General features: G+C 33.4%; 5 protein-coding genes across 5 annotated transcripts; 2 read left to right on the forward strand and 3 right to left on the reverse strand.

Moving 5' to 3' along the window:
• The first annotated feature begins 2,624 nt into the window (after positions 1-2,624).
• LOC102586213 (putative receptor-like protein kinase At1g80870) lies at positions 2,625-5,143 on the forward strand. The gene has a single exon (XM_006341346.2). It carries the CDS (start codon positions 2,910-2,912, stop codon positions 5,028-5,030), a length of 2,121 nt encoding a protein of 706 aa, XP_006341408.1. The 5' UTR covers positions 2,625-2,909; the 3' UTR covers positions 5,031-5,143.
• A 3,696-nt stretch (positions 5,144-8,839) lies between these two features.
• On the reverse strand, positions 8,840-9,831 carry LOC102586544 (lamin-like protein). The gene is made up of 2 exons (XM_006341347.2): positions 9,455-9,831; positions 8,840-9,354 (listed from the first exon to the last, which is right to left on the reverse strand). The coding sequence occupies exons 1-2, from the start codon at positions 9,609-9,611 to the stop codon at positions 9,011-9,013; spliced, it is 501 nt and encodes a 166-aa protein (XP_006341409.1). The 5' UTR covers positions 9,612-9,831; the 3' UTR covers positions 8,840-9,010.
• Positions 9,832-9,980: 149 nt separating this feature from the next.
• LOC102593633 (pentatricopeptide repeat-containing protein At1g80880, mitochondrial) lies at positions 9,981-12,880 on the reverse strand. The gene is made up of 2 exons (XM_006341630.2): positions 12,071-12,880; positions 9,981-11,742 (listed from the first exon to the last, which is right to left on the reverse strand). Exons 1-2 carry the CDS (start codon positions 12,658-12,660, stop codon positions 10,704-10,706), a joined length of 1,629 nt encoding a protein of 542 aa, XP_006341692.1. The 5' UTR covers positions 12,661-12,880; the 3' UTR covers positions 9,981-10,703.
• Positions 12,881-15,378: 2,498 nt separating this feature from the next.
• LOC102586878 (uncharacterized) lies at positions 15,379-18,843 on the forward strand. Its single transcript, XM_006341348.2, has 2 exons — positions 15,379-15,667; positions 18,505-18,843. The coding sequence occupies exons 1-2, from the start codon at positions 15,502-15,504 to the stop codon at positions 18,594-18,596; spliced, it is 258 nt and encodes an 85-aa protein (XP_006341410.1). The 5' UTR covers positions 15,379-15,501; the 3' UTR covers positions 18,597-18,843.
• Positions 18,844-19,260: 417 nt separating this feature from the next.
• LOC102587221 (chaperone protein dnaJ 8, chloroplastic) lies at positions 19,261-20,638 on the reverse strand. The gene is made up of 3 exons (XM_006341349.2): positions 20,293-20,638; positions 20,085-20,153; positions 19,261-19,654 (listed from the first exon to the last, which is right to left on the reverse strand). Exons 1-3 carry the CDS (start codon positions 20,524-20,526, stop codon positions 19,469-19,471), a joined length of 489 nt encoding a protein of 162 aa, XP_006341411.1. The 5' UTR covers positions 20,527-20,638; the 3' UTR covers positions 19,261-19,468.
• Between the last annotated feature and the right edge of the window lie 951 nt (positions 20,639-21,589).

A 21,589-nucleotide genomic window follows, 5' to 3' on the forward strand; every position in this document is an offset into this window, starting at 1 on the left:
TCTTACTCAAGGGTGGTGTGTTGGATTTTGCCATTTTGCCTACCGCTACAATCTACGTGTGTGTCTTCATCAATTGAAGTAATAGAGCCAAATAAGTCCTTGCTACACATGGCCACTACCTATCACAACCTAATTTTTCATTTGCACAAACAAAACATAATGTAAATGGCTTAATGTAATTAACCAAGTAGTAAAGAGTGTGACTAATAAAGTCAATCAATAAATTAATAGTATAGTAAAGTTGCTTTGCTTAAAAAGCAATATAAAGTTGGATAGAGACGTCCACAATTGCATATAGACAAAATTAGGGAATAAGATAAGGAGACAAAGCATTTGCATCCATTTGTTTGTCTTTTTGGATATCCAATTATGACCCATCATCTTTTTCTTTTTTATTCTCTTCACCCTCAAAAATCATAGTTTGTTTCTTTTTACTTTTACTTTTTATGTTTTCACTACAATATTCATGAATCATGGATCCAATGTTCATTTTTTTAGCCTAATTCTGATTATCTTTTTCCCATGTATTATTTAGGGATGAGTTTGAGAGTTTTTTGAAAATAAGTCATTTTTATCGATCTTAATGAGGTAAAGCTAAGGTCGATCTTTGTACATTTTATCATGTCTAGACCTTACTTGTGAAATTTCACTGGATATGTTACTCTTTACGTTCTTTTTTAGTTTTCAATGTTGTGTTTTTTCGAGAGACAATTTGACTAATTCTTAAAACTATATTAGATAAGATTTATTTGATATTTTAGAAATAAAAATTTAGATCATCAAAAACTATATGAAAAGTACTATAAATTGTCATTTTTTTCATATCAATATAATGAAAAATATATCTTAAAATGTTAATCAAAGTTTATATCATTTGACTTTAAAAAAAGAAATCGTGACAACTAAAAAAGAACAGAAAAAATGTTGCATTTTTCCTAGTTTCTGAAACCTTGATAACTAAAAAAGAACAGAAAAAGTATTGCATTTTTCTTAGTTTCTTAAAGGCAGAATATATCGACAATGTCTTAGACTTCCCAATATATTTTATGCGTTTGGACATGAATAGTGGTATTTTTATATATATATAAAAGAAGTTGTGCTTGTACTAAATAATAAAAAGTGTCTGATTTTCATCAAGATAAAATCATAAAGATATGCAAAGAAAATTCTATATTTAAAAGTTAATAGTAGTATATACAAGAAAGAACCCTTTATATCATATATTTTTTTGTATTAAATAATTCCATCCAGAGGAAATGAAAGTTGAAATAATATCACTTATTAATTGCTCTTTTGAAAATCTTGTAAAGGTGTTTTTGCTACATTATATTACAATCTTATAATAATAAGCATGCACTGGCTGTTTTTTTCCATTCTTGTCTCAATCATCTTAAGTCGTCGTTTCACTTTATTAGTGGGAAAGCACCTTATAATAAACAACATAACATCTATAGAGACATATTTCTTGTCAAGATTTTATCTTTTCTAAAAGTTATAGATTTATGTGTTACTTCAAAAAACTCTACCTTTAAAGCCTCAACTTTTGTCATTACTATTTATTTAATACTCCTAATTCACTTAAAATTAATCCAATTAAGTTTTGAATTAAAACTGTGAATTTCTGATAGACATTATATATACATCTAAAATTTAACATTCTTTTTGGAAATTTATCAATAACGTTTCTGATCATATGTCAATTTTCAATAGACTCCATTGAAAATTAGCAATTTCTTATAAGTGTTTCCTTAGAGGAAGTATTGTCTTGACGCAAGCGAGAAAAACATTATTAAATCATATAATTGGTTATAGTGAATGAAATTATTAAACTTAAACAATGAGGTGATAATGTGTGTTAATACATTAAATGTTATTTTAGTTGTGATCTAAGTATTCAAAAATTCAGATTTTGTGAATATGCATGTAAATTAACACCAAGTATTTTTGCGTGAAAAACTCATTGCTTAATAGGTCTTTACCACATAAAACAAGACCTATTATAATCAACTAAGAAAGTACTTAAGACCTTATTTTGAAACTACAAAAACCTAAATATTAGTACAACTCAAGAATAGTATAGATAGATATATATATCTTGATAGAAACAAGTTCTTTTGATGCTATAGTAGTTGCTCACATTAATATATATTGATATGTAAAAGTTCTTTCACTCTTTTTTTTAATGAGAGTGTGTTCTGACTAGCTTTCGCACGCTTCGATTAAGTTCATGAGTTACTTGTCACCTCCCACCAACAACATATATCAGATAACTCTATCCATCAAGATTCGAAAAGATGAAAAGAAACACTTTATACTTTGTATCTCCGCTAAGAATTAAAAAATGAAATCCTATTAAATAATCAAACTAGCTCTCCCCAGAATCCAGATGGCAAGTAGGCCACATTTTCCTACAAACCAAAATAAACAAAACCTGCACTCAGAGCACGATACTCCAACACACCACAATCACTTTTTTTCCCATTGATACTGCAAATTCTTCTTTGTTTTAGTCAAAAGCAAATTCTGGCCTTCTGGGTCCCTTACCCCACCCCCCAACTCCCCACTGTTTCAGTATTTAACCAGGGAAAAAGACCTTCACTAATTCCCTTCTGCTTTTTTAATCATTATCATCCCTCAACTTCAACTCTAACTTACATCATTAAAATAGTACTACTAGTATAACAAACAAAAATTCAAAACTGTTTATTTCTACTACTATTCCATCAAGAACCATTTAAGACATTGTACTAATCCTCAAATGATTATCCAACTCTAAAGCAAAATCCTTCACTTCCTCCCCCTTTAAAGAACTTAACAAAAACCTCTTGAAAACCTCAAAGTTCTCAACTTTCTTGAAATTTCTCTGCCCCAACTCCCAAGTGAGTTAAGAATCTTAAGTTTGAGATACAATGACTTCAAGACAGCCAATTCCTTCAAATCCAAAACCCATGTCAGGCATAATTTTCCTCATCATTACAGTCTTAGCTTCACTTATAATCTTGTTTGCCATTCTTTATTTTCTTTACTATCTTTGGTATTCATTGGTGCATCGTTCTCGTACTAATCCTTATGATTCCAGTACACCCCTTGTTAAGCTTCATAGGTTTTGTTACAAAGAGTTGAAGTCAGCAACTGAAGGTTTTAGTGATTCCACTTCTATTGGAAAAGGGGGATCTGGAACTGTATACAAAGGGATTCTTAAAGATGGGAAATTGGTTGCTGTTAAGTTATTGGACTCTGGTTCATTTCAGAATGAAAGGGAGTTTCAGAATGAACTTCAGATTCTTGGTGGGATAAAATCTCCTCTTGTAGTTTCTCTTCTTGGCTATTGTGTTGAGAGAAATAAAAGACTTGTTGTGTATGAGTATATGCCTAATAGAAGTTTACAAGAATCCCTTTTTTCTGAGTCAAGTTTGTGTATGAATTGGGGTAGAAGGTTTGATGTCATTCTTGATGTTGCTAGAGCATTGGCATTTTTGCATCTTGATTGTGACCCACCAGTGATTCATGGGGATGTTAAGCCTAGCAATGTGCTTCTTGATTCAGAGTATAAGGCTAAGCTTTCTGATTTTGGGTTGTCAAGATTGAAACTTGAGGAGGAATTTGGTGTGGATATGTTTAGTCAAGAATTGGGGAAGAGTCAGGAGTTGTGGAAAAGTCAAGACCTTTCTGGGAATTTAGGGGGGATCACTACAGGCACTGAGACTCCAACACCAATTGGGACACCTATGGAAAGTCAAGATGAGGTAGATTTTGCTATGGCTTTACAAGCTTCTTCTTCTTCCAAAGGCAGTAAAATTTTCCAAAATATTAGACCTTTTGGCTTTAATTCTGTTACTCAAAATTTGAGTTTTTTTAATGAGAATGATGCCACAACTAGGACTGCCAAGGGAAAGGAAGTGTCAATTGTTGAAAATGGTGTAGCAAGTTATGATGAGGAGCTTAGTAGTGTTGATCATAGGAAAGAGTTGGATTTGGGTGGTGGAGATGATAAAGCAAGAAATATCAAACAATGGGGTAAAGATTGGTGGTGGAAACAGGATGGTTGTGGTGAATTATGTAGCAAAGATTATGTAAAGGAGTGGATTGGAAGCCAGATTTGCCCATCAACTAATCCTGAGTGGGACTTAGAAAAGAAATGCTCACCCCAGAAAACCAGTTTAGATATTTCAGCACCACTGAGTAAACCTGAGGAAGTGCAAGAAACCACATTACAAGAACAAGAGCCAGAAACTCTCAAGAAAGAGTCCGATAAGGAGATAACGGAGAAAACGTGTAATAAGAAGCCTAGGAAAATGAAAGAGTGGTGGAAAGAGGAGCATCTTGATGAACTAAGCAAGAAGAGTAAGAAGGCCAAGAGACTAGAAAGTTTCTGTAAGAAGCGGTTCAAGATTCCACATTTTGATATTGGTAAACGCTTTCGATTCAAGAGAAAGAGGAAATTCGGAATGCAGGATGAGAATGGAGATGATCCAGATGCAGAATTCAGTTTTAGGAAAGGTTGGAAGAGAAAGCATACGCGTTCAATGGGGAGTGATATGTGGAGCGGTGATCTATTCAGTCGAGAGTTAAGCAGCACGACGAGCATGAGAGGTACATTGTGCTATGTTGCACCAGAATATGGAGGGTGTGGTTACTTAATGGAAAAGGCTGATATATACAGCTTTGGAGTTCTTGTCCTTGTGATAGTCTCTGGTAGGAGGCCATTACATGTCCTTAATTCGCCAATGAAACTCGAGAAAGCAAATCTGGTAAGCTGGTGTAAACAGCTAGCTCATGCTGGAAATGTGTTAGAACTTGTTGATGAAAGACTAAAAGATGACTACAACAAAGAACAAGCAAGTCTCTGCATTAACTTGGCACTTGCTTGCTTACAAAAAATGCCCGAATTACGACCTGACATTAGTGACATTGTTAAGATTTTGAAAGGTGAGATGGAGTTACCATCCCTCCCTTTTGAATTCTCTCCCTCCCCACCTTCGAGAACGTTCAGCAGATCAAAAAGACGACATAAGAGTTATGCAGAATAGGTCTATCTTCGAAATAACTTGTCCATGTTGAGAAATTTTCTCCAAATGTATGTTGAGAATCAGTTGTTTTTTAATGTAAATATGATGAATGTTTATTAAAATTATCTTTACTTGATGATTAATTACTACAGTCAACACTGTTCTAACATAACATAACTGCTAAACTTTCAAAATCCTTTTAGTAGGAAACATCTCATTTTGTAAATGGAGGGAAAACAGAAGACATTATTATTAGCCTCTACTTTGACTTATAATTTAAAATAAATACAACTTTTTCATGATGACAGTTTGGTCCACAATTCATAAAAATCTCACCTATTTAAGGCATTTCTTCAATTACTTCCTGATTGGTGTACAATTTTGTTTTGCCTGGACCAGACAGGACCTCTATACATGTCTTCCTCCCGGGTGAAAAGGATAGAATGTACACAGACTTTGTTCCTATCTTTACGTGGAGTCATAGAGAGGTTATTTTTTATAGACTCAAGAATAGTAAGATACACGAAACAAATAAAAATGTGTGAGGAGTGTGAATGGAGGAAAGACTATAGATTCTTTAAATCGAAAGAAATAAAATTTATACATAATCATGTACTATATTAATTGTAGAAAATAGTGTTTATTAGTTAAATAAATTTATTAGACTTTGTATAGGGTGATGTGAGCAATATTCTCTAGATATATTTCTTTATTATTGACAGTGAAATTTTAATGTTGACTATTACATGTGTTATCCTTGGAAAAAGAATGTCCAATGACATCTTAAGTATATCGTGTATTAGCTTAAAGCATTAAATTAAACAGTGATTAGGACATTTTAAGAAAATCTAATTAATTAGTTAGTTAAAATCTTTTTAGCAGATCTGTTTTGGTGATATTGGTATGCACATTGCAGTTTAATTGTTTAGTCCTAAATTGAATGTGGAATAGTTTGGTAGAAGCAAGAGTTGATAGATGGACTTTGTCTTGGTAAAAGGATTTCTTGAGATTCTATTAGCATTTTTAATTCTTTTATCTCCAACATGATAATTTGCTTAATTATATTACTTAATCATTTCTTGATATTCCTTTAGTCTAGTTAATCTCATAATATAGGATACCAATGCCGTGTGGATTTTCAAGAAAGCCACCCAAGAAAGTTATTTCAAGCTAAAATTAGTGGTGGGTCAGAATGACAAGATCTTTATTAAAGAATTCAAAATATGAAAAAGTACATACATGAAGAATTGAAAAAAATTCAACATCTATTATATATATACATGAAAAAAAAAAATTTAATCAATTATAAAAAAATATAATATTTCACCGAAAGTGATTCAGATAAATCCGTAGACCCTTACAAACTCCGCCCTTGGCTGAAACACTCTACTAGTGTGGATACGGGTCATTTTCTCTTAAATTTCTAGAATTTCAATAGAAAAAAAACAAGTATGGGGCCTGAGACTCGTTCAACGTAGGGTAGCTATCACATTAATGGTTTATATTCGAAGGTAGGTCTGGGATAGTTTGCAAATGGATTAGAAGTATCCACGGTTTAAATGTGTGATTGAAAAATTGATGTTGGAAAACTAATTTAATATTACATAAAATTTGAAACGTATAAAAAAATTGTAATTTAAGATAGTCAAAGTAATCTCATATTTTTTAATACTTCCTCCGTTTAAAAAAGAACGATCTAGTTTGACTTTAACAAAAGAAAGAAAGTTTTTTAATCTTGTTGTTCTAAATTAAAGTTATGTCAAATGTACCAAAATGTCCTTTAATCTTGTGGCATTAAACATCCACGTGGAAAGTTGAAGTTAAAGTGTTGTCAAAAAAGGAAAAGGTCATTCTTTTTTAAACGGACTAAAAAGAAAATTGGGTCATATTTTTTTAAACATATGGAGTTTAAGTTTTTGTTTAAATTTTTACAATCAAGAACACTTGTTCTTAATTTAAACGGCAGGCAAAATTGTCCATTTCAAATAGTTCAAGACAATATTAGCTATTTTTCCTTTATTTTCAAGCAACCATTAGTAAAAAGGGATATTTTTTAGCTAGATTGATACTTTCTAGCTAATTGACTTTTAAAAAAAAACTAATTGACTAATAATGAAACATTTTTGAGTCAAAACATGGTAAAAAATAAAATGACCATATTTAGAATAGTTAAAAGTATACTTTTGACCTTTTTGTGCGAAATGCACATTGCTCTTCACATAGCCGAAACTGAAAGAGTCGGCTGTATCTGGTCTCAAAGGAATAGGATTTTAGGCCCATTCATATGGGCCTTGACTAGAATTGCCAGTATCAGCTAGTATGATTGTTATTGAAACCTCAAAGTTCATTTACTATAGTCTGAATTTTTATCTTTTATCACCTTATAATCTTCTTCCTCATTTATTCTATCCCCAATTTGGATTTGATACTTCACCTTGTAATTCACTTTCTTATTTATTGTTCCCCAATTAGGGTTGATTCTATACCATGTAATTTCCTCCCTTATTTTTCCAATAACTACAACTTTAAAAATAGTGTAGAAATCATAAATGGGTAGCTAAAAAGGAGACATTGGACAATTTTCTTGGTACTACAATTTAATAGAGAAACTTACAAAGAAAATGTTTAATTATAGAGCAACTTTCACATATAGCAAACACAAAAAACATATTTGTATGTTATAATTATAGTTTGCATAATTGCGCTCCATAGCAGACATAAAATTATGTATATTTTGCTATACATATACAAAAGAAAGCAGTTGTATATAATATGTTTTTGTTTCGATATATATATACAAAAGATCAATTGTATAATATGTGTTTGTATAAAGCGAGAAAGAGAGAAAGGCAAAAGAGAACTGGGCAGGGAAATATTTGTATTGTATAATTATAAGTGTATAAGACGAAGATATATGTATTTGCATGTGTATATACAATTTTCTCTTGCTTTATACAAACAAAAACGACAATTTATACATTTCTGTTTGTATAAGCGAGAGAGGCGAGGGAGAGAGTGGCGAGCGAGATCTAGGAGTGGGGAGAGGGGGGAACGAAAATATATATATATATACAATTTTCTCTCGCTTTATACAAACACAAACGCATTTTATACATTTGTGTTTGTATAAAAAGCGAGAGAGGCGAGAGAAAGAACGAGAGTGGTGAGCGAGATTCACCAGGAGAGAGGCGAAATAGCAACAGTTTGCTATGGGGTACAATTAAATCAAACTATATATATATACAAAAGATCAATTGTATAATATGTGTTTGTATAAAGCGAGAAAGAGAGAAAGGCAAAAGAGAACTGGGCAGGGAAATATTTGTATTGTATAATTATAAGTGTATAAGACGAAGATATATGTATTTGCATGTGTATATACAATTTTCTCTTGCTTTATACAAACAAAAACGCAATTTATACATTTCTGTTTGTATAAGCGAGAGAGGCGAGGGAGAGAGTGGCGAGCGAGATCTAGGAGTGGGGAGAGGGGGGAACGAAAATATATATATATATACAATTTTCTCTCGCTTTATACAAACACAAACACATTTTATATATTTGCGTTTGTATAAAAAGCGAGAGAGGTGAGGGAGAGAATGAGAGTGGTGAGCGAGATTCACCAGGAGAGAGGCGAAATAACAACAATTTGCTATGAGGTACAATTAAATCAAACTATGTTTATAGCATTTAATTTGAATTAATAGTTTACTATTATATATAATTTTTCCTTAATTATACTATGGTGAGATCTGAACGAAATCTTTATTATATCTATCATGCACTCTCTTTGTTTCTGTCTTTCAAAGAAACAATTTTTAAGAGAAAACTAACAAGAACAAAACTCCCTTTAAATTGAAGAACAATAGGTGAATGAATAATTGACATAATTAAAAAAAAAAAAAAACCAAAATGGCAGATACACACTTGATACTTTATGGTTGTGGTAGTTTCAGAATTCAATGGAGCTAACAATCTCAAACAAAAAGGCTCAAAACTTGCTAGATCCAAACTGAACCGCATAATGTCAATCCAAAAAAAGCGAAGCTCGTAGCCAGTAGTGACACAAAACCACGCGCCGCCGGGGCAGAAGACTTTTTAGAGGAATGCTCAGCGGGTACGGCTGACATCGGAGGAGACGCAAGAGGATGAACGACCACCGAAACTTTCATGCCGTTAAGGCAACCGCCGGTTCCACAGATGAAGTAATACCTCTGGGTATCGTTCAGCATAATGAAGTCTTTTCCGCTGGTCCAATTCCCTAATGCACCTTCTATTGTACAGTTATCATATCCAGTCTGATTCACTAAAAACACATTGTACTGCGACTTCTGGTACCTAAACGCTGCGATATTATATATAGCGTTAGAAAAATTAGAGAAATACTATTAACAAAGAGCGAAATATGTACAGTACTTGTAAACTGCTTGCAATGTGATACGTACAGATGTAGTCACCAGCATAGAAGGTTTGGTTGTTGGCCCAAAGGGTATAGTTGATGCCTGGGTTCCATCCTTTGTTAGCTCCGACGATGTGGTCGGTAGCGTTGACGGTAGTGGCGACGGCGGCGAGGAGAAGGAAGAAGAGAACAGAGAGATCCATGTTGAGAGAGATGTTGATAGGCTCTGAGCTGGACTTGATTGGTTGAAGAAGCAGAGACAGCTGAGGAAGTCCCTACTTTATGACTGTACTTGGCCCAACCCCCACTATTATTTATGGATCCAAAGCAAATAGATGACCGTTATCTATGCATTCCCTATTCCCGCAACTGGGTTTGGTGAGGATAGTGCGTAGAGAGAATGTTTTCAATAGATCTTTCGCTCGAGGAAGTAGCATGAGTGAAGAAATCAAGACAAAATACTAAAGTATATCGAAAAAGGAACTCATGTCCGTTCTCTGTTATTTTTATGGGAATAAAATAATAATTGTTCAACTTGTTCTATAAAATTATGATTGTATATTCTAGTATATATTTGATTTTCTTTCCAAAAGTGGTACTATTAAAAATATTTTGTTAAAGACTCTGGAGACCACCAAAACATTTGGAATCAGGTAGAATATAGTAAAAATGTAATGGCATTTGAATAATGCAAGCTGGAGAGAGGGACATTATCACATTTAATGAGTATGATGGGACAAAATCACTTTTAATCACGTTGCAAGTTGCAGGGATAGATAATAATATACCTACTTTCAGCAAGCTCAGTTATTCACCCCATCTTTATCTACACCAATATGACCTCCTATCACAGATTATACAAAGACCCACGAACCAAAGACGTGGTCCCAGTGCTGGCATCAGTTACTGAAACGAGATCAAGGTTTATGAGGGGCGTGGATGTCGTCTCGGATGTTGATGACCCATGAAGGGAAACCCAATGCCAAGATTGACAATGTAATAGATTTTGGCAATGGAAAGATGGTCTTGGAACACTTCTGATTTGGCAGAACACATGTAACTAGTACTGCATGTCCTCCATAACACATCCCTACTAGGACACTCAGGGCAGCTATATGAACCATCTAGAGATTAGTTTGGCGAATTGGACTTGTAATCAGGTCTCTTTAGAAGCAACCAAGATCATTGCCAAGCATGACAAATCTTTGTATCCAGCATCTGTTACAGGTTTATGTGTAACACCTGAAGGTATCCTTCAGGCTCAGATGAGCTACAATCCTTTAACCGTCATTTTATTACCTTGTATGTTTTTCATTTCTGATCACCTTGTGTGTCCCATGTTTCACCAGTTTCCCGTTTTTAGTATGTTTGGGATTTGACACACCTCCTTGTCCTCTTGGGCCAGTTGGCTGTAAGAACTTTCGGAGACCTGGGTCATCAATTCCATTGGATTTCATCTCTGCATATAACTCTCTAGCCTTGGAATATAACCTGCACTCAAGAAGTCCTCCCACCAAAAGAGAATAATGTGCAGACTCGGGCACTACCTCATACTGCTTCATCTCCAGCCATATCGTCAATGCAGTTTCAGGCTGCTTCAACTTCATAAACCTATCAAGAATTAACAGAAAGGTCTCCCCGTTTGGACCAACTCCAGCTTTTCTCATAGTGTTAAGAACTTCAACAGTTCCTTCTAGACTAGCACTTGCAAGAAATGCATGGTACGTTTCAATAGTTGGACTAATATTGTCTTCCTCCATCAGAGCTAATATACTTCTCGCCTCATCCAACTTAGATGATTCACATAGAGGACATATCATCAAGTTGTATGTACTAGAATCAGGACACAGGCCCATATGTTTCACTTTGTTAATAATCTTAAGAGATTCCTTCACACAATTCTCACAAGTCAGTACATATACCAAAGCATTATACACCTGCATGCCTGGAACCCAGCCCCGTTTCTGCATTTCATCATAAAGTCTTAGTGAATCAAACAAATTTCTAACCTTGGAGAAGCAGGAAATCATGTGGGAATATGAAGTACCATTTGGTTCAATACAACACTTGGACATTTCTCGCCATACTCTTTTGGCTTCAAATATATCAACCACTATATTACACCATCCATTGAGAATAATATTAAAGCCATCAATTTCCAAGGGGAATAGCTTCTTATTGATAAGCATGAATTCTTCAGCCTCTTCAATAAAACCATGCTTACAGAGAATATTCAAGAATGTCAATAATGTTCTCTGATCAGGAGACATACTAAATTTCTCCAAAATCTGGAATGTCTGTATAGCTTTACCAGCATTATTGGCAGCAGCATATCTGTTGGAATATCATAAATTACAATGCCAAACAACATCTCAAGCAATTTATCATCTTAGTCAAACTATACCAGAGCATTCACTATGCAAACTGAAACTATGAAACAACTTATAGAGTAATATTTTTCGGTGAGACTGCTGATATCTACCAAATGATGATTATTCAATGGCATGGCTAATAATGCCTTCTCAGGAATTATGTAGATCAACACTCAAAAAATTATAGAAAATCATGTTACAGAGGTTACTCTGCAATAAAATTAATTAGTTCAAATTTCAATCAGTAGTATGCGTCAAAAACAAAAACAAAGATTAGTTTTTTTTTTTACCTATCAATCATGATGAGGACAGCTTCTTGAATATCTGTTGACATCTGAAGAAGATCTCGGATCAAAGACCAAGCAGTACTGAATTTACTATGGTTGCCCAGAATCCATATCATCAAACACCACGTATTTTCTTCAAGACATTTGCATTTCTCACCCCATTTGAATAGCAAATAAGCTAACTTCCACTGATCTCTCAACTCCCAAATCACCAAAAAGACCAATTCTTGGTTCGGTTTAACCCCGCATTCATCAAGAAACAATATGGCTTCATCTCCAGAACCAAAATCACTGGCCTTTTGTGCAATCCCAACAAATTCATTAACACCGTCATGATACTTTTCACGCAATGTATCCACACACTTATCGAAGTTGATGATTTCGTAGCTAGTGGAATTGCCGGAGCTAAAGAAAGGGAGCTTGGGCGGTATAGTAGAACAGTGCCTGACAGATGGTTGACGAAATGCCCCAAAGAAATGACACCTTATTTCCAACTGGGCGGAAAACAATGAAGGATGCTGATAGTCGATTATATGCTTAAAAGCGATGGGACGAGCACTGTAGAGCCTTCGTGCAAGAGAGAGCAACCGCATTATTTTTATCAGTTTACAGGGGAGAAAAAAATCTCCATGTTCCTTCTGCGAAGTAGTGGCGCAAACAAGCCTTCGGTAGCTCAAGTCTGCATAAACCACTGGACTTTACAAATTGGATGCCATTGTTCTCAGCCCAAAACAAATTTGATTAGGCCCATGGGTTACTGTTTGACTTTTTGAATGACCTTTTCAGGTTTTACAAGGGGAAAAAGGAAAGATGTTGAGAAGAAAAATAGGAGATAAAAAAAAGAACAATTTTCACATATAGCAAACACAGAATTCATATTTGTATGTTATAGCAAAGTTTGCATAATTGCGCTCCATAGCAAACATATATATGTATAATTCGCTATACATATACAAAAAAAACAGTTGTATAATCTGTTTTGTTATACATATACAAAAAGATCAATTGTATAAAGTGAGAGAGGCGAGTGAGCGAGCGAGATCTGGGAGAGTGGCGAGCGAGATCTGGGAGAGGGGAGAGGGGGAGAGAGGGGGAACAAAAATATATGTATATATACAATTTTCACGCATTTTATACATTTGCGTTTTTGTATAAAGTGAGAGAGGCAAATGAGAAAGCGAGATTTGGGAGAGTGGCGAGCGAGATCTAGGAGAGGGGAACGAAAATATATGTATATATACAATTTTCTCTCGCTTTATACAAACACAAACACACTTTATACACTTGCGTTTGTATAAAAAACGAGAGAGGCGAGGGAGAGAACGAGAGTGGCGAGCGAGATTCACAGGAGAGAGGTGAAATAGCAACAATTTGCTATGAGGTACAATTAAATCAAACTATATTTATAGCATTTAATTTGAATTAATAGTTTGCTATTATATACAATTTTCCCTTTAAAAAAATGTAGATAAAAGCCTTGGCATGTGATTTAAAAGGTGAAACACTTTAATGCAGTTTAGTATTTGTTGTTGTTTTTAGACTATAATAATAATAATGTAGAGATCAATTTGTATTCACCTCAATTATTTTATTGGCTATATTCTATTAGCTTAGGTATACTATATAACTTTACATATTCATATCATTTAATTAAGGAAAAATTACTTAAATACACAACACTTCTTTACCTATTCTCAATATTTCCCTACTATTTTACTAAAATACAAAAATCCCTTATTTTCCCCCAATTCAACTTAACCGGATACTTTATTAATTTAAGTATCCGCCCGTTATTAATTAAAGTATCCGCGCTGCTATATTAAGTATCCACACTGCTATATTATGTATCCGAAAAACACTAAAAAAAGGGATTTTTGATAATTAATGAAAGAGTATGGAAAGGAAGTAATTTATTTCTTATACTATGTCATTTGCCTAATTTTTACTTTAATTAACCACTAGGTCATATCCTAGAAAAAAAAATATTCTCATTCAATTGAGTAATTAAGATTTTCGAAAAAAGAATCATATACCCAATTAGTGTTGCACAAAACTTGTCAATATACTGAGTAATTTCCCTAATAGTCACTCATGTTTGGGAAATTACCTAATAATATCATTTTTGTTTGTTTTACGACTATAATATCACCCAACTTTTCATATTTTCTTCAAAATATACTTTACACAAAAAAACATATTTCTCTCTCCTAATGAATGACATGACATATTATTCCCTTTTTACTAATAATTAAAAAAAAACTTTTTAAATTAACCATATGATATACTCGGTAAAAATAATAATTACATAACGCAAAGTGAACATTTTTAAACAAACTCATATTTATTTTTGGTTATTATGAAGTTCTTATAGAATGTGTAAGGTGAACATTAAAAACAAGTAAAAGTGAACGGAAAAAACGTGATGTTAGAAGATAATTTTCACGTACTCATAAAAAATCAAAAGTATTATATCAACTAACTATTTTTACGGATTTTTTTCTAGCAACTATTCCCTCTGTCCATTTTTATTTATTCATACATTATAAATAATTATTCATTTGTTACTTATTTATTTTAGAAAATCAAGTGATAATTTATTACTTAATTCCTAATTTACTGTTATTATTAATTATAGTCATTTTTCAATGCATTTTTTAAATATAAAATTTATTATTTTCAAAGATTCATATAGTAAAATTATCTTTATTATTCCTTAAGAGATATGTCAAATTAATAATGAACAAGTAAAGATGTACGGAAGGACTAGAAACTAAATTTCCCAATATAAAATATAAAATAAAAATATTATTATAAAAAGAATAATATTATATGACATTCAGTAAAAGTGTGCACTTTGCATATTCTTTAAGAAATTAACGAATGAATGAATTGAGAAATGATTTTAGAAAAAATAATTAATGTTAAAATGTAATAATAGAATAAAAAATGTCTATCTCTTAATATGCTAAAGTAAAAAACTAAAAATAATAAATAATCAAGAATTATTTTTTTGTTTCTTTTACTGAATATAACATATGAGTTATATTAAAAAAATGAATAATGTGAGCATAATATTTTTTCTTGTTAAGTATATTTTAAGGAAAATATATAAAATTTGGTGATATTATAATTCTAAAACAAATATAAGTGATATTATTATATAATTTCTCGAACATGAATGAGTATCTAAAAAAATTACTCCAATATACTACTCCATTGGACAATAATAATAATAATAAAGGGAATGAAAAGTAAGACGAAGCGTTGTTTGCACCACGAACAAGTCAACACGTGCCGTGAGTAAAGGGGGTGCACGACAAGCCCACCGAGCTGCTCAGACTCAAAATGAATAGCCTCTTTCTTTATTTTTGTTGGAAAATACTGGTAATACAAAATCGATAGGGTTTAAGGGCTTTAGGTAGAAAGGGAAACAAATGGAGAAGAATATGGCAAGTGAAGCGAAGAAGATGAATGGAGCAGGAGGAGGGTTTAGGGCCAAATTGGAGCATGTATTATATAGCGGTGAGAAGAAGCACGTCTTCGGTGGCATCGCCGTCATTGGAGTCCTCTTCGGTGTTCCCTGGTACTTCATGACCCGAGGTTCGTCATTATAATTACCCTTTTATTGCAATTAACTGTTATTGAATTCAATTACTCTCTCGATCTCAAACTGATTGGACTAAATGTATGAATCCTTCATATCTAATGGTCCCGCTATTCAATTACAAGTTGTGCAATTTTTCTCCTTCCCAGATTGCTTCCATTTGTATCTGAGTCCCTTTTATTTGTTACCCTGCTACTGATGTAAGAGATTGAACTTACCATGGTTGCCTCAGATCCATATTCTTTATAACCTTGCTGTTCGGGCCAGCTTGTGCATGCCTAATAGCACAAGTAATTCTGTCTGTCGGGGCTTGGATAGATGGAAATTAATCTGCTAGTAGGGATTTGAACCTGAGACATAATTGGTTCTCTGCCTACTACATTGACCAGACCCTTAGTTCCCTAGAATCCATATCATCAAAGATCACTCATTTTCATGGAGGTATTGGTATTTTTCACCTCATTCGAATAGTAAATAAGCCTACTTACACTGGTCTCTCACCCTTGAAATCAGTCACCAAAAAAATCAAGTTTTGTCTGGGCGTAATGCGGTATTCATCAAGAAACAATATGGATTCATATCAAACTAGTTGGGTTGATGTATATGAATTATGAATCCTTGATATCCAATTGTTCCGTTCGGGCTACTACTGTGTAAGAATTGAATTTTGTGCCATCAAAATTACTTCCCTTGAATCTGATTCCCTTTTATTCATAACCCTGCTACTGATCTGAGACTACTAAAACATGAAAAGCAAAAAGGAAAATTTCTGTCATAACAAGCATCAAAAAACGTTTAAATATTTACCCTAGTGTAGTTTAAAATGTAAAAATGTCTCTAAAGAATGAGAGAGTATTAGTATTTAGGTAATCTCTGATTTAGCGACAATGTGAACCATTTTCTCCCCTGCTGTAGATTTTGCATCATTGTTTATTACTTATTGTTTCTCATAATGCTGGTTCTCTTTGCTTTACTAGTAAACGAAATAAAATTGGTGATAATTACCACATATCTTGCTTGTTTGTTGCAATAAGGCAAACAATGATGGTATTGTTTGATGTTTCCACGAGCCAAAGCTGTGTTAGAACAAGCAAAGAAGTGTTGGTTTTGAGCTGTCGGCTGTTGCGTATTTTGCTGCTTCACTTCAAACAGATGTTACTTCAAGTGTGCTCCATAAGAAGATAAAACATAAGATTTTTTCTCCTTATGGTGGTGGGTTAGGGAGGAGTCTTTGGGGTTGTTCTTTGATTTCCTTATGGATAGAATCTGTCAATATGTCTATGTCAAGAGAAACAAGTACGTGTAAATGCAAATTGTTAGAGTGGATTAGAGTTCCACATTAGTTGGGGAATGGATGGGACTGGGTAATCTGCTTATATGGATTTGATCAATCCTCCATTCATGAACTAGCTTTGGGGGTTGAGTTAGGCTCAAGTACTATATCTTTACACTAATATAAAGGCAACACATAACTTTTTTTATAACTGAGAAATCCTTAGGGCTAGTGGCGCACTGTTTGAAAATCGGCAGTTAATGCACCCACCCCTCTATCCTTCTCCACTTGATAAGGTTCGACTGTTATTCACTCTAAAAGGCTGAAATGTAAGGAACCTACTCCATTTTACATAATTGAGTGAAACTGGCAGAGTTGATATGTATATATTAAGAGAATTCATGAGAAACGGATGCCATACGCCCATGCACATAACATTATACTCCTTTGTGGTTCTAAAAACTTCATCTCATGAAAAATATTGTTGGTATAGCTGCACGACCCTCATTCCAGCTAAATAATTTTGTAAACTTTCGTAGTTGTAATGTTGTGCCTCACTTAGTGATTTTTAGATTCTGTAGGCGATAGAGTGTGTTGATATCCGATGTTGTCTTTCTATGGCTTTTATTGTTATGGGATTTGTTTAGGTCAATCTATTGAAACTTGAAAGCACCTAGCTTATAATTGTACATAAGTTGATAACTAAAAGAATTAAAGCCTAGCTCAAGTGGCAAAAGGTGGAGGATTTGTGGCTTAGGTCGCAGGTTCAAGCCCCACACCATGCAAAGCAAAGCCCGGTATTTAAGTGGAGAAGGGTAGAGGGGCGGGCCCATTATCCACTGAGTTTAGAAGGCTGTGATTGGTTCAAAGGGCGGGTCACAGACGGATTTCTCAGTTATCAAAAAAAAAAGAAGATTTTTTTGATAACTAAAAAGATATAAAAGATACTGGATGTGTCATGTACAAGCTATATATGAATCCTAACAGTTGCTATAAGCATAAATCTGTCCAAAATGGTTATCCAATCACGTTTGCCTATGACTATGCAAGGTCACTATTTCCTTCATCTATTTGTATGGAGTACAGCTTAATTCAATTTCAAATGGTCAATTCAGCTTCTGGAACCAATTTTTATGCAATATTGTACATTCTTATGGAGGTGTTGTTATCACTTCTTGGAGTGGTATTTGATTGTTTTTGCTGGATTTGAGTACTCAAATGTAAAGAAATAATAAAATGGTGAACAATGCCTAACGTGTTGACTGTTGATACTAATAAGAGTTCTTTTGTTACTCAGTTGCTGTATGACCCTTTTCGAAGCTTTCTTACCCCTTCCCGTAGCATCCTTTTACTTTTCTTTGTAATACTTGTTCTGTTGAGAAAGGAAGATCAACCACCTTACGAGCTATACACGATGTATTGTGTCCATTTGTTGTACTCCTCTTAACCTTTCTATCAGCATTATTGTCATAAAATACATTTGTGTTCCATCAACTCCGCTTCATATGTGGATATCAGGAAGGGTGGAAAGCTAATGAATCTTTCCTGTTTCTTTGAAAGGCTCCAAGCAACAATCTCACCAAGATTACCTGGAGAAAGCTGATAAGGCACGGAGTGCGAGGCTCTCTGCTGGTTCATCCTCAACTAAATAATGAAAAGAGTTACTTCAACCAGGTTTTCGGTGCCAGTTCCTTCAGCCTTTGAGTTAGGTGCATGCTGTTCCCAAAGAACTTCACATAAATGCCTCTTTTTGGACAAACTTGTGTAATATGAACTATATATTGCATACAAAACCAATCACGAAAGGAAACATAGTTTTGTGTTTTTTATCTTCCAAGTATGTTGGGTTGAACATGGTGAAGTTCATTCAATTTTTTCTTCATGCTCATATATGTAGAACGTTTCCTTTCTTGTCACGTTCTATACTTCTGATTAAACACACGTAGATTAACTATATATGATTGATGATCTGAGTTTTGCTTCATTTGGTCATGACGTATATCCAGTGATATCCATCTGCTACCTCGTGGAGATAGAAGGGGTTAATACCTCAGATGGTCACTCAACTATCTAGTCTTTCTTCAGAAAGTCACTCACATGGTGACTTTTTAGTGAAAATTAAAAGTTGAGTGACCATTTGAGGTATTAACCCGAGATAGAAGATAATATGCTAAAATCAGGAATAATTCTTTTTACATAGGTAGGCAAGCATGTACAAATTTCTGTTTTATGTAAAAGGAGTTAACATTAAAATTATTAAAGATAAAATTCCGATTCATTAGCCAACAACATAGTTGCCAATTTGTGCAAGTTATATTATAAGAAATATGATTTTTTATTTATCAACGAGAGATGAATACAATTGGTAAAGAGCAAACAAGGAGGGTATCCAAATATGTACAAAAAGAACCTCCTCTACATCCTATTGAATATGTACATCAACCTCAAACCATCTTTGATTTAAAGAAGATGGATGGGTCTTCAAATTCTTGAGTTTTCGAATCCCTAACTCATTAATTAACATTCATATGTAAGGATTAACATGTGATGTATAATCACGAATGCCAGCACCTTCCCATCCCATCCACTCTTCCCATAGATCCCAATCTGGTTCATACATTCCTCTCATTGATTCATCATTACTATCATCATATTCCTCAATCATCTCTAACTCTGCTCTTGTTTCACCTCTCAAATTACTCATCACAACCTGCATCACACATAATCACATCAGCCGAAAGATTTTCTATGACAAAATATACAAACAACTACGTCTCAATCTCAAATAAGTCGGATCATGTCATTCTATTTTAAAAATTCAGGTAATTGGTACAAAAGAGGGACCATTTTTACAAGTTGATTATATACCCACTACGTTTGTTAATTTTATTGGTCAGAAAAACCATCAAGTAAGCCTTTATCTGTATAGAAGCCGTTGGTTTATGCAAAAAGTCATATTCCATAAAACACAAAGGGTCCACCACTATGATTTATATTATAGTATTAATTATAAAGAAAAAAATTTTAGCTTCTATACTAATTAAATCTGATAAAACATACGTATTTAATTATCTTGTTATTTACAAAAACAAAAATAAATTAATCACATAAGATCTAAGCAAATATGAACAAAAACTTACATCGTAAGCTTCATTGATTTGGTGAAATTGAACACCACAATTGTTTCCTCTGCATACGTCCGGGTGATACTGTAATCCAATAAAATACATCATATTAATAACTTAAAATTCAATTAAACGCATATAAAAATACCAAAACGGTCTTTTTTTTTAATGAAAATAAATTCAAAATTTCCAGGTTTAAAGCAGATAACAATGGCGTGCGTACCTTAAGAGCAAGCTGTCTAAAGGCCTTTCTAACTTCAGATTCAGATGCACCAGGTTGAATCTTCAAGGTCTTATACGGATCAGCAACAGCAGAAGATGAATAAACACATGAAACCCTAAATCCATTTTTGTCGTTTCTGGTCTTCTTCTTCGCTGAGTTCCTCAATCGAAACAGAGATGCAGAAGCTGCTCCACAACCCCCAATACTTCCCATCATTCCCATAGCAGTAGCCATTGAAGACAAATTTGAATGGAAATCGAAACTGTTTAAATTACTCACAAATTCAAAACCAAAACTAGAATGAGATTGTTTTAATGGTGAAAAAAATGGAATATAATGGAAGGGAAATGGGAGTTTTCAGTATATATAAGAGAAAAAAAAGAAGGTATGGTAATTAATTATTTTTTTCCTTTTTTTTGAGGTGATAATAATGGTGTGGATAATGAGGGTGACGTGCCAATCTCTTTTTTCGAGGTGACGTGTTTATCGTAGAGCGGTTTTAGTTTTATTTGAGTGGTGTAAAAAACATGAAGACAGAGAAAAAAAAGTGAGGCCCATTAAGGCCCAATGTTTTTTGATCTTATCCAAAATGTAATATTTGGTCTCTATTTGGAATCTTAGCTTCTTCCGTTTTTGACCCCTTTAATTTTCATGCGTTTAAATCGTGTTTTGACTCAATTGTTTTTTTAGATTTGATTACTGAATCTCTTATCCAGTCATCCAAATTAATCATATTCCGATTTAATTGGTATACTATATCCTAATTTTTCGTGTATTAAGCCATATATTTATCTCATTCCAATTATATTTATTTATTGTTAATTGTTTTGCTCATCTAAAATATTTAGTAATTACATTTTTACTTCTGCATTTACGGAGTTACTTTCTCGAGATCCGCATTTATGTAGAGTTGACTGATATTGAAAAAGGATCGATCATCTATAAGATTAAAAAAAAACACATTTATTCAGTAAATTTTGTCTTAGTAAACTGCGTTGATTGAATTATATAAAAGAGTAATATAGTATTTTGTTTGTCCGGCTTTATTTGTTCATTATAAATTTATCACACCTTTTAAAATTAAAAAAAGGAAGATTAAAATCATTCTTAGATATTTATTAGTTGTAAATTACTCACTCAGTCCCTAATTATTCTTTTTTAGTTGTTCCTAATTACTTGTCCATTTTGACAAATCAAGAAAGGATAACTTTTTTTATATCTATTATACCCTCAATTAATTACTTTGAAAAATGTAGAACTTTTTGAAAATCTTAAGTTTTTAATGCAACTACTTCAT

Source organism: Solanum tuberosum, unplaced genomic scaffold (assembly GCF_000226075.1).
Source record: "Solanum tuberosum cultivar DM 1-3 516 R44 unplaced genomic scaffold, SolTub_3.0 scf00026, whole genome shotgun sequence".
Taxonomy (NCBI): domain Eukaryota; kingdom Viridiplantae; phylum Streptophyta; class Magnoliopsida; order Solanales; family Solanaceae; genus Solanum; species Solanum tuberosum.

What these genes read in the sequence shown, in the direction of transcription:
- LOC102586213 (XM_006341346.2), top strand. Translation starts at nt 2,910, where the DNA reads ATGACTTCAAGACAGCCAATTCCTTCAAATCCAAAACCCATGTCAGGC.
- LOC102586544 (XM_006341347.2), bottom strand. Translation starts at nt 9,611, where the DNA reads ATGGATCTCTCTGTTCTCTTCTTCCTTCTCCTCGCCGCCGTCGCCACT. An exon ending in CTATGCTGGTGACTACATCT is followed by an intron (nt 9,355 to 9,454) that starts GTACGTATCACA and finishes ATAATATCGCAG; the next exon opens with CGTTTAGGTACCAGAAGTCG.
- LOC102593633 (XM_006341630.2), bottom strand. Translation starts at nt 12,660, where the DNA reads ATGCGGTTGCTCTCTCTTGCACGAAGGCTCTACAGTGCTCGTCCCATC. An exon ending in GTCCTCATCATGATTGATAG is followed by an intron (nt 11,743 to 12,070) that starts GTAAAAAAAAAA and finishes ATATTCCAACAG; the next exon opens with ATATGCTGCTGCCAATAATG.
- LOC102586878 (XM_006341348.2), top strand. Translation starts at nt 15,502, where the DNA reads ATGGAGAAGAATATGGCAAGTGAAGCGAAGAAGATGAATGGAGCAGGA. An exon ending in CTGGTACTTCATGACCCGAG is followed by an intron (nt 15,668 to 18,504) that starts GTTCGTCATTAT and finishes TTTCTTTGAAAG; the next exon opens with GCTCCAAGCAACAATCTCAC.
- LOC102587221 (XM_006341349.2), bottom strand. Translation starts at nt 20,526, where the DNA reads ATGGCTACTGCTATGGGAATGATGGGAAGTATTGGGGGTTGTGGAGCA. An exon ending in TTAGACAGCTTGCTCTTAAG is followed by an intron (nt 20,154 to 20,292) that starts GTACGCACGCCA and finishes ATTGGATTACAG; the next exon opens with TATCACCCGGACGTATGCAG. An exon ending in AAATCAATGAAGCTTACGAT is followed by an intron (nt 19,655 to 20,084) that starts GTAAGTTTTTGT and finishes TGTGTGATGCAG; the next exon opens with GTTGTGATGAGTAATTTGAG.